Source organism: Acanthochromis polyacanthus, chromosome 18 (assembly GCF_021347895.1).
Source record: "Acanthochromis polyacanthus isolate Apoly-LR-REF ecotype Palm Island chromosome 18, KAUST_Apoly_ChrSc, whole genome shotgun sequence".
Lineage (NCBI taxonomy): Eukaryota > Metazoa > Chordata > Actinopteri > Pomacentridae > Acanthochromis > Acanthochromis polyacanthus.
In genome coordinates, this window is record NC_067130.1 from 16,215,620 (window position 1) to 16,228,042 (window position 12,423).

Sequence of the window (12,423 nt, forward strand, 5' to 3'; positions counted from 1 at the left end):
GTCAAACTCAAATTAATGACAATCTCAGGGATGAGCCCATTCATCTGACATCGGCTGCATGTTTCTGCTCCTCTCCTCATGTTTGTGTGCGTTTACTTTTAAGCACATATCTTCACATGCAACTGGAAAGGAGCCTGAATCCCAGAGGCTCAGTGACGGTCATGGGAATGTGAAGCTGCACATCGAATGTAAACTCCCAGTGGCAGTCTGATGAGAGTCCTTGGGCTCAGGACATGTACAGTGTAATTTGTGAAGTTGTGGGCCATGTCATTGGCACTTCAGAGGAAATGTTACTCCGTCTCACGCACGGTTTCGGGCTACAAACATGAAACATGAGGTGCCGGGGAAGGAGAAGATGGAAAGGTGAAGATCCCGACTGTGGTGCCTTGATTTAACAGCTGAAGTTCTGAAAGCCCGGTGCATATAAAGGCCTGCCATCAACACATATAATCTCTTAGCTGAGCCCATTGAAAGCTGGGTCCCAGGGGTTAATTCTCCCATCACTCCATGTTTGAATCAACTCCTGACTCACATTGAGATGAAAGCCACAGAGTCCCAGGACCGAGCCCGGACTCCGAAGGCCCGCTGATCCTGGACGACTGGAGCGGATTATTGCATGTTCGTCTCGTCGGACCTCCATCGGGACAGGGAAACTGAAAAGAAAAACAATAATTAGAGATAATTGCTTGTGTCCAAACACGAGCGTTAAAGCCCTCCTCCCTCCCATCTCCTTTCGTAGTATGTGAGGTGGAATGAAAGGGACACCCCCCTGTTTTGACAGCTGGGCAGGCGAACATAATTTGTGACAGCTGAACTGAAACGTCTTTAACCGCAGGGAGAGACACAGAGAGAGAGAAGGATTTAGGGCTGAGAAAGAGAGAGAGAGAGAGAGAGAGAGGGGAAGATCAGACAGAGAGGTCCTCTACCCATAAGAAAGGAAGAAGATGTCAGAGAAGAAAAAGAGGAGAATTGGGGAGAAATGATTGCTGTGTGGAGGGGTGGGGATTTCAACAGGAATGGATGAGAGAGGTTAAAAGAGGGAAAATTAGTCACACACCATAAACTTTGAAGAGAGTTAGAATTTAAAATAACCCACAAAAAAAGAGAGAAGACAGGACAAGAGACAGCTTAAGATCAAATGCAGGCAAGTGGAAAGGAGGAGAGTATTTCAGCAGCAGAGCTCGGCTGAACATGGTGTCATGCCAGCTTTGACACATTGGGTTAATTTGCTGCTCCCTGGAGGTGACCCCTGAACTTCGGGGGACACGAGGTCGACTAGAACTCAGAGTGAGACAGCCAAAATCATGTCAGTCTGAGAAGCCGGGTCATGGGTCACCTCTGAGATTCTCAGTATATAGACCAAAACAAGGACCATATGTGGACGGAAACACATTTGAAACAAAAATAAGTCGTGATTTTCCGTCTTCACTGCAAACTGCCCGCTTTCTTTCTTTTCTTTATTCTTTCCCCCCCTCCTCTGCTTCTCTCCTCCTGCCTTGAACATCTCGACCCACCGCAGATTTTCTGCCCTAATTCAATAACGTCATAAATACCAGCGTAACAGCAAATTGACATAATCTTGGCTGTGTGCCCTTTAAATTGTCAGTGACAGAAGTTTTCCCAGAGGTGAAATATTAATACAAACACTGGATTTCTTTTCCAAAATACCCAGCTCCCAAATTCTCCCATGTTTACTTTTCTCCTTGCTCCTAATTTCTGTTAGTGTGAAATGTTATACTTACTGTTGTATTCACTGACAGGGGAGAGATGGAAACCTGGGAGCTGGGAGAGTGATCTTTATGGGGCATCGCTTAGCAAATAAGTGACTCTCTGTCCTTTCATTTTCACTTCATACAGCCAGGAAAGCTCTTTTCACCAGCTGGGGAATTTGAGTAAATCACCGACTGATTCAAACAGTAAATAAACTAACTGTTAATAATTTCTAACTATTTGCTTTGTGCTGCTGTTCCTTTCACAGCTGTATCAAATAGTTGTGAGGCATTATTTCCCTCCAAAATACTCCCCAAAGTATTAACAGTGGAGTCCGTTGAGTGTGTCAGATGGCTGTAATTAATGAGAAAAAGACCAAAACATGACACAGAGTTTCATGTAACAGTGAGGTTATGAGGATCAGTGCTGTTTTTTTTTAATTGGGTCAACAGGTTTTAAAATGTTAAATCATTTTGCGTTCGGTACAGCAGTCTGATTAATAAATATAAAGGTCCATTATGACAATTTTTTTCACCCTAATCCACTTTTACATTTGCTTAACAGTATGGAAGATGACAAATGGAATTTCTAAAACCGTTAATACTGTTGTTGTTTTTTTGCATTATGTGATTAGCATTTGAAATATGTGCATGTTTGAACAAAATAAGTAAATATTAGGGATGATTTAAAAAAAAAAAAAAAACGTGCATTGCTCCACTCTAGACGACATAAAATATTATATGTGTGAAAGAAATGCAGTTGTGCAACAACCAGGAGTTGATATACAGTCATAATTAAGAATAACTGCAATACACTTAATACTGCTATGTCACTGGAATGCACTAGACTTGAATTAACTGATACAAACACATAAGCTTAGTCAATCGTTTGGTTTTATTTAGGATGAATGGTTTCATTTTCTACAATTTAAAGAAACACAGACTACCATTCAAAAGTTTAGGATCACTTAGAAATGTCCTTGTTTTTGAAAGAAAACCTTTTTTTTTCTCAGTGAAGATAACATGAAATTAGTTAGAACTACAGTCTTGACATTGATAATGTGGTAAATGACTATTCCAGCTCGAAATGATTGTTTTTTTTTAATAGAATATCTACATAGGGTTACAGAGGCCCATTTCCAGCAACCATCACCCCTCTGTTCTAATGCTACATTGTGCTAGCTAATCGTTTTGAAAGGCTAACTGATGATGAATGGTAGTGGACAAATCAAATTCTATCACAGTATCTTCAATTTAGACATCAGACTATCAAACCATTTATGAAAAGAAAAGCACAATGAAACAATAATGAAGGCAATATAAACAGATAATAAAGAAATAACAGAAGAAAAATAACAAAGGAAATAATCAACACAACCAGGAACAGAGAACAAAGAGCTCATGACATACAAACAATGAATGAACTGAGGACACCTGAACCTCCAGCTGGTCATGTGACTCCCTCCTCCAGCAAATACATTACACATTGTCTTATGTTTAATATTTGTGCTCCATGTGTAATATACACATTATTCACAGTAATTATAAAACACTGCAAAATTATAGGAATGTGACATTTGATTTGAGAAACATAAAACTAAGCATGTGGCAGTAATATAACATTATAGTGATGTAATTAATAGGCTGCAATGCAAAAATAAATGTTAGGTATGTCCCTATTTTTACACTACAACTTGTTGTTGCCAAGGGGAAGGATGTGGGAGGTTTGGGTCAACTTAGAGAAAATATTAGTTCCATTTGTGAAAATGGTTTGTGTGTCTGTTCGTCAGATGTTAATAAAAAAGAGCTTCGTCAAAGTTCTGTTACCGGAAACATCCCTCAGAGAGCCAGTCTGAATGTTCAGATTTAACTGCAGACATAATAGAATCCTTGAAACTGTTATCACATTTGATAGCATCCATGGCATTCACAGAACAGCAGGGCTTCCATATAAATGAACACAATTCACTGCACTTCTTTCTTTTTTTTTTACATTGTAATTCATCTACATAGTTTATGCCCCTGATTATGCACCGCTTCCTGTGGTGTTGTGGTGATTTAGTGCCATCACCCAGAGCATCTGAGCAAGCATGTGAGTTATGTGCTTATTTATACTGTATAGCATGTTACTAGAGCAGATTGCAACAAAATGCTGAAAAAAAGGCAACAGAGTCACAACGGCAACAACTGAAAGAAAAATCTCAAGGTGAAAGGAAGTTCCAAAGTTGGAGAAAATTTTTCAAAATATTCCTTTTGGTTTTATTATTAGCTTCTTAATTTGTTGTTTTAAGTGAAATGCTTTGTGACACTTAAAGATAGTTTTACAAATTATTCAGAAAAATGACTAAAATGACAAATTATTTTTGTTTTCTTAATGAATTGATCTCAACTCAGGGTTCGTTTTTACAAAGCTACTTTCTTCTGGAGCTTCACCCCATGATAAATAATAAAACACTTAATGAAGCCTCTGAGATGCAGCTGAAAAGGCCCCAGAAAAAGTCAAAAAATGTACAATTACTTTCTCCACACTACTATATGTTCCAAGATGAAGAAAAAAAATGCCATAATTACCGTAAAAGACGTTAGCAAGGCTTCAAGAGGGGAAAGTGTTCAGACTATAAACTGTAAAACTGAGATACGGTGACAAACGAATAAAGCTGTGTTGCACTAATATCCTGAAAGCGCACTGTGTGTTTTAACACACAGGAACTGTTGTGTTCATTCTTCAGTGACATCCACTATAAACCATCCCACATCTGACTTTATAATAAGCCTCACACTTGTGGGAAGTAATATAAAATTCTCACAAGGACTATTAAAGCCTAAATCTTATCACGTACAAAATGAAATGCGGTTCATAAATGTGATCACAGAACTCTTTTTCCACATGACATGTCCTCCTGCGGTGGAGCTGAGCGCTGACCCTTACAGAGGACACATGTAATTGCGCTCAGGGTACAGTCACATCCACTGTGGTTGCCCTCGGAACATATACGGCAATTTCCAATAAGGCAGCGCACGGGGCTGACCTCGCTGTGCTCTCTGTGAATGAGCTGAACACCTGCTCTCTGAGGTGAGCCAGGGAGGGAGTTTCATCGTAAAAAAAAAAAAAGTGATGGGAAAGTTATTAGAGAAAAAGAGAGGGAGGGGGAGAAGGGGTGAGACACAGAGGGGGAGATGGCTTCATCATGTACAGTATCTGGCCATAAAAAAGAAAAATGACTTGAATGTCTGATAGTTTCGCCACAGTAGCTTTGGAAAACAGGGAGCAGTCATTTTAGCTTGAATCTAAAAAACAAAAAAAAAGTGTGCGTGTGTGTGTGCACTTTAGCTTCTGTTTGCATATGCAAGCGTGTCTCCAAGTAACTGCATGTACCTGTGAGTGTGTGTGTGTGCATATGGTGTGAGTTAGGGAGAAGTGGAACTGTGTGTTTCCGAGCACGGCTCTTTACAAGTCTGAGTATGTAAATGGGTTATTATGCAGAGGAGATCTGCAAATCATTTCCTGTGGGCTGACTATTTATCAGATCCCCTTGAGGTTTAGACGCTCATCCCCATGCAAACATGTGTGTGTGTGTGTGTGTGTGTGACGCACAAAAACATCTTGCTGCATCTTAAGGATAAAATTAACTGTTAATTTACATTTTTCAGCACCATCACCACCAGAAGCAGCATCATAAAAACATGCGACTAAACCAGTCAAATCACTCAAAACAGTGAAGAACACTGGGTGTGTATGTGTGGCTCCTTGTGTCTCTGTGGGTGTGTGTGTGTGTCTGTAATGTGCCTACCTTTCATGCACAGACACAGACCTGCTCGCTGGGTGGTGACACTGCTGGCGAGCGAACTAAAAACTGCAAACGACAAAAGCTGGAACAACAGGAAGATAATTCAGATTTGATTGGTTTCACGTGTTCTTCATAAACAACAAAGTTTTCCTGCGCCTCCAGCGTGTTTTCCTGCAAACATGGAATCCATTTGTCCCCCCAGTCTCCATGCCCTGTAGTTGCACAGGCTCTTACGTAGCAAAACACACACTCACACAACACACACACACACACACACACACACACACACACACACACACACACACACACACACACACACTCAGACATGCACAGAGGGAAATGAAAGCAGGCACAGAGTGAGCCCACCACTGTGGCACTGGGATCTTTTGATATACGGTCAGGAACTTATTTTGAAAACAGCCACTTTCAGCTGCTAAAAATACTCACGAGGGACTCTGAGACAAAAATATGAATGAGGTTGGCCAGATCTGCCTCTCCAGTCAAAATAACAAGAAATGTCCTGTCAGAAGCTGGTGGAATTTAATGCCATTTTAAGGAAAAAAACTTCCTTGAACATAGCCAGTCCCACACACACACACATGGAGGACAGTTCTAGGTTAGAGCCACACGTATACATGTCATCATATTTTCTCATTTCTTTCTGGGGTAAAAACCACGCAGGAAGTTTTGAGAGAGTTAGTCTGAAACTTTTAGACCACAGAAATAGAATTTGTGTGCTGTGCCAGCAATAATGAAAAAAATACACCTTTAAGAGAAGATATGGGGTCAAAAGTAAAAATAAGTTGGAGAAATATGCAGTTTGATTGAAATAGCGCTTTAATGAAGACTAAAAACACTTTATGCTGACCACTGCTAATAAAACAGGTAATATTTCAGTTGATTAATAAGCAGTTGATAAAAAGAAAAACTTTAAAACATGGGCACTGGAATTAAAAACTCAGAATGTGTTGCCAAATTTTGTTTAAACTTTACTTTAAATTCTAGTTCAGGAAGTTCCCAAAGATTGCAAGTATGTAAAACTCTGCTTCTTGAAGGATTTCTCTGTTAGTGCATGCATATAAAGTGCAAACCATAGAAGTTTGGATATTTTAAGTGAAAATGTGACTTAGAATAAGTGAAATGATGGTTTTATTCCGCTTACAGCTACATCCTCTGCTGTTTAAAAGTTTGGGATCACTTAGAAATGTTCTTACTTTGGAAAGAAAAGCATTTTTTTTTCAATGAAGATAACATTAAATTAATATGAAATACATTGTTGTTAATGTGGTGGAAATGGCTGATTTTTAATAGAATATCTACATAGGAGTACAAAGGAACATTTCCAGCAACCATCACTCCTCTGTTCTAATGCTACATTGTGTTAGCTAATTGTGTTGAAAGGCTCATTGATGATTAGAAAACTCTTATACAATTATGTTAGCAAATGACTAAAAGTGTGAGTATTCATGGAAAACATGAAATTGTCTGGGTGACCCCGAACTTTTGAACAGTAGTGTGCTATGGCCCAAAATGGTGTGTAGAGAGCTTAAATTGATATTTCAGTGTGTTTTAACTGACAGCTTCGACTAGTGCTGAAACTAAACTGACTTTAAACATTTCTTTTTTCTCTCTCTACAGTCTCTGGCCTGTAGCTTTTTGTCAGTCTAAACAAAGTTCCGTGCTGAGATCAGACTTATAAGAGAATTTCCGCACACAATGAGCTCAAGTTACAGTCTAAACAGCATATTCAGCTGTTTGTGTGTTGCACAGACCAAAGCCGTCTCCCTCCTATTAGCACTGCTCCATATGGGACTGTAGTGTTGTAACAATGCAAACACAATGTCCACTCGCTGCCAGCAAGCGGAGCAAGGTCACTGTTAATCACTCCGCTCTAATCATGATTTCCCGGGGATTATCTGACCCTTTCGTATTTTTGATTTCAAAAGGAAAATGCCATCTCAGATGTAGTTTCCAAATCCGTCCACAAATGTTTAGCTGGGAGCACATGTGGTTTAAAGTGAGAGGGCCTCCAGCTCGGGCCTCCTGCACAATCAAACCACTTTAGTGGCCTTACAATACATGCTCATCCTGGGGAACACGTGACAAAAAACACTGGAGCTGCTCCAGTCCAGCAGAGGCCAAAAACAAAGGCAGAAAAAACACCTGTTGCCCTAAAATGAGCTCCAACTGAAGGCTTTAATATGAGTATTTCTAATTTGCAGGAAAGTTTATCCACCTTATTACAGAAATAAAGGGATATTTTTGGAAGAATAATGTCCAATAAGCAGGGTTTTTTTTCAGCACACGATTGTAAATAACTGATTGTTTGCCTTTTAAAGAGCTCCAGCTGGATTTAATAAAGCAGCTTTCCTTATTATTAACCGCAAAATTACCGATTATAACCTATTCATAACCTTCAAAACTCATATCAGGACTCACTCTGGTGGGACTTTCTTGGCCGATATTTCCACTTTATTCGCCTTTCTTTTATGACGGAGTTGTTATCGTTCAGCATGTTCCGTAATACTTTCATAAATCGTCTCCAATTCTCCAAAATGGTGAAATAATGGGGCCTTGTCGGCCACCCGCATTTTACTGTGCTGTAAAAATAATGAAAGTCATATTGCGCTGCGGTTTCAGATCCGCACAGGCGCAAGTCTGAAGGAGGTCCTGGGATGTTTCCTAAATTGCTATGAATTTTCAGTTTTTTTGGAGACTTGTTTGCTGTGCGCGTAAGTTTTGGAGCAAAGCCGAGCGTAAATGTAGGGCTTGGAGCAAGTGTTGGAGGAGAAAAAGTATGCTTCTAGTTATCAAATCCATATTTTCCGAGCCGAGCAGTGACATGTCAGCTCTCGTCCAAAGGGAAAAAAATAAAAAGAGTAGATTAACTCACTTTAAACTGTTTGTCCTGCTGCTCGGATTCCGTTTCGTGAAGTTCAATTAAAAGAAAACCACATAAACAATCTCGTTATATAAAAAAAAGAGTACACTCCCAAATGCCAACCGTATATTTAGTTGTATTGTAAATATTTGCTTTTTCACCTACAATTTTATTTTTGCGAGCTACATTTTAAGAGGGACTGGCTTGTAAAGTTCCTCAAGACCGAGTCTTTAAAGTTTTTTTTCCCCCGAATTAAAGCACAATTAATGAACAGATAGAACGTAGCTGAATAAGTAAAACAAAAAACGTGCCTTTATGTCTTGTTTGATTTTGACTTCTTTTTTAAAAAAATTAAGCATAACGACTCTCAGCAATGTTATAATGTCTGCGTTCAGATCTGTTTCTGTGCTTCATCTGGCAATAAATAAATAAAAACAAACATATGTTCAGCCGATTAATTTATGTGTTCTTATTTTTATGCGCTTTATATCATTAAGGAGTCCAATTAAGTGTAACACAAGTATGTCGTCACTTCCGGCAAGTTTATTTGCAGCATTTTCGTTTCAAAATGATGTGTAAGACATTAAAAAAAAGAGAAAAGAAAGGCAAGACATATTTTAAAAAAGGACATTTAAAAGTAAAGTGAAAGATGAATAATAAAACTGATAAAACGGAAATAAGAAAATATCGATTTACAATTAATTAAATACAATTCAATTAAAGGCAGTGACAAATAGAAAAGTTTTAACCCTTGGCGTAAAAAAAAAATCGCAGACTGCACTATTATTATTATTATTATTATTACCATTATTATCATTATTATTATTACTAAATAGTAGAATACTGTAGGCTGCCCTGATCCAGCACAACCACCTGACCTGATGCACTGACTGAAGGTGTATTGATTTCCTCAGTGTTTCTGCCCCCGTGTGGTGCAGTAACACTGTGTTTATCCTGCAAACAAAAGCCCTCAGTAAACCAGAAGGCTGCGTCTGGTTAAATGATCCTGCAGGTCAAGAAAACACCCAAAATCCCCTGCTTCTTATGAGTGGTTTCTACTCATCCAAAGTCAAATATGCTGTCTTTATTGTTATTATTTAATAGTAGCAGTGATAAAAATGGTCACTTAACTATCTTTTCACACAAACCAAACTGTTTTCTCTCAGCCCCCTTTTATTTAATGTTAATTTTCTCCAGCCTACAACATTAAGAATAAAAACTTTTCCGAAGCATCTCTGGTGAATTATCTCCTTGTTTGTTTCTGGCAGTATATGGTGGCCTGTCTGCATTTCCTCTGCCAGCATTTAATGGGCATGTACGGCGGTTTGCTATTGAGAGACAACAAGCACAGGGGTAAATGTGTGTGTTTTCATCCTGAATATAAATTTCTTAAACCTTGGAGGCTTCAGCTAGAGCCGAGGTTGTCCATAAATCTCCATTTTAATAAGTTTTTTTCTTCCGGGGAGCCTCATCTACGTGGATTTTATGACTTCATACATAATTATAATGGCAGCTCTACATGATAGCAGCTGTGTGGGGAAAGTTAAACCTATAAGTTGAGTTAATCTTGTGTTGCAGTGGAATGAAAACACCACGGACGCTGCAGGTTTATTTTGCAGAGGACATCACTCTTGAACCCATTAACAAGGAAACGGAAGAATGTCAGCGATGAGTTCCAGGAGGTATTTATGTTGGATTGTGTTTGTGAAACGAAGGGTAGATGTCTTCGTATGCAGGTGGATGTGAACAGGTGGAGCCGCTCTCGTCACTTCGTCCTCCTTCACCTCCTGTCTTCGGCACGCTGTGAAAAATAACAAGACATCTCAGGCAGGCTGGACGTAAAAAGAAAAACTAATATCCAAATGTATACAGGCACAATTGGTTCTGCTTAAAGCCCATTGCCCTTTAAAGGAAAACACAGATTGAGAAATTTCTCCCTTGATCATTCCTCTATTTGGCATTAACCCCTGGAAACACACTAAAACAGGTCAGAAGTTGTGACAACATGAGAGCAAGCTGGTGAGCTGAGCATGTGCTCATATGATCAGGGCAGCAGTTTATAGCTATCCTAGGTTAACTGTATTATTCCTGCTGTCTACTTTTATTAACGTGAACTGCTTTCCTGGAAACCTGCTGGGAGTAATTGTCTAAAAACAATAAAAGAAAGTGAAAACTTGTAACTTTCCGCTAATGGAATGCAGCTTTGTGTTTAGCAGGGCATCTGTCTGAGGATATTTGATTCAAATTCAAACAACTGAGATCCTGCAATTAGTGGAAAGAAAGTTTTTTTAAAAATGGTAATTCGTAATGTTTCTCGCAGCTTTTGGAGCAGGTGGGAAAATATGATGACCTAAAAACTGTTGCTTAAAAATTGCTTTTCCTTTCCATGCTGCATATATGCACTGTAAAATATCTCTGATGTGACGTTACACCCCAGAAGGGTGATTATATGAAAAGAAGGGGAGCTATTTTGGTCTTAATTGTCCCAATTTCATTGATTCAAGGCTTATTTAGTTTAATAAAATGAGAATATTATATTATTTTGTTCATTTTTCAGTGACAATGACCCATACTTATGTGGCGCACTGCTGGCAGGACAGTCATACATGTGAATCAACACCAAAGTGTTGACGATCATACGGACGTTAATTCCACCATAATTGGCTGCGAGTGCAATGACAGCCAAGTGAAAAGTGATTCTGTGGTTAATACAAAATGAACCCTGGCGCACTGTGTCTGTTTTAATGAGCACTGTGAGAAGCTGTGAGTTTTAACGCACGCAGATCTGACTTAAGATTAACTCCGTCTGTGCCGGTTTTATCTGCTCTGGTGTCAACATATTGCGTGCTGTGCGAAGAAAAGAAAAAACTCAGGAAAATCCGTTGCCTGTGGATGACTTCATATGTTTGGGGGAAAAAAAACAACAACTATACCTGCCCTCTAAAACCACACGTCCGTAATAACAGCATATTTAAGTAATGAAGGCCCCCAGCAGGACTACAATAATGCCTCATCTGTTAATGCTTTCTCGGAAGCTGGAGTCATGTAAGCAGTGTTCCCTACCGGCTTCTTCTCTGGCCTGTTTCTGTGCTGTGAGCTGAGCTGCCTTCTTCTGCCGTGAAGCCTGCATTGTCCACACAGCACACGGCATCGTATGGAGGAAGAGCTGCCTGGATGCTGCTCACGGAGCTGCCAGGCTGGAACTCACTGGCCTGCCGTACTTCCGGGGTCGTAAAACTACATGGAGGTGGAATGCACAGCATGGTGGTGGTACCTCCTAACATGACAGGTTGATTTATGCCATGAAACACGAAGGGATGTCCAACTGGGGGTTGCTCTCTCACAGGTATCACAAATTCTTCTTCCTCCCGCCGTCTGCAGGGAAAACAGGTGGCGATCCCAAACTTGCAGACGCTGGTGAGGATGAAAGTGCCGCCAACCGAGATCAGGATGGGGCCCAGCAACTGCGTCCACTCATAGCTGAGGTTACTTTGGAAGTGTTGCCAGCCCATTGCTGTGAAGGTGACACCCACCAGAGCGAGGAAGACTCCAGATAACAGCAGGGAGGCTCCGATCTTCTCGCTATCCAGCAGCCTGTCTGAAGTGCGAGGATGCAGAGCAGGTGTAACCATGTGAGCGGGGTTATTAGGCGGCCTGCTGAGGGCTCCTGTAGGAGTTCTAGCATCGTTGGGCTCCACTGCAGCTCTTTGTTGTACCATGTTGTTCCGTCAACTTTGGGGTCCGTGGTGATGCGCCAGTCCTCCGAGCGTCTCAAAGTGGATTACAGTGCCTCTTACAGTGAACGGTTAGTTAAGCTGAATAAACACTGAGTAACTGAAGATTCTTACCAGAACAGTTATAAGTTAACCTGCACTTGAATCCTATTGGTCAATAAAAACAAAGTGTGGGTGTTCAGACTGCACCTTATCTACTTTAGCATGTGAAAATGACCTCATGTGGAAAACATGATCACTATTGAACAATGGCTGCATGCACATACAAGAGTTATAAAATTGGCCAGTTTATGGCAGAAAAGTCTATTTAC

General features: G+C 40.1%; 1 protein-coding gene across 1 annotated transcript; it reads right to left on the reverse strand.

Annotated features, from left to right (window-relative positions):
* Positions 1-454: 454 nt before the first annotated feature.
* On the reverse strand, positions 455-12,010 carry tmem174 (transmembrane protein 174). The gene is made up of 2 exons (XM_051938950.1): positions 11,442-12,010; positions 455-653 (listed from the first exon to the last, which is right to left on the reverse strand). Exons 1-2 carry the CDS (start codon positions 12,008-12,010, stop codon positions 455-457), a joined length of 768 nt encoding a protein of 255 aa, XP_051794910.1.
* Between the last annotated feature and the right edge of the window lie 413 nt (positions 12,011-12,423).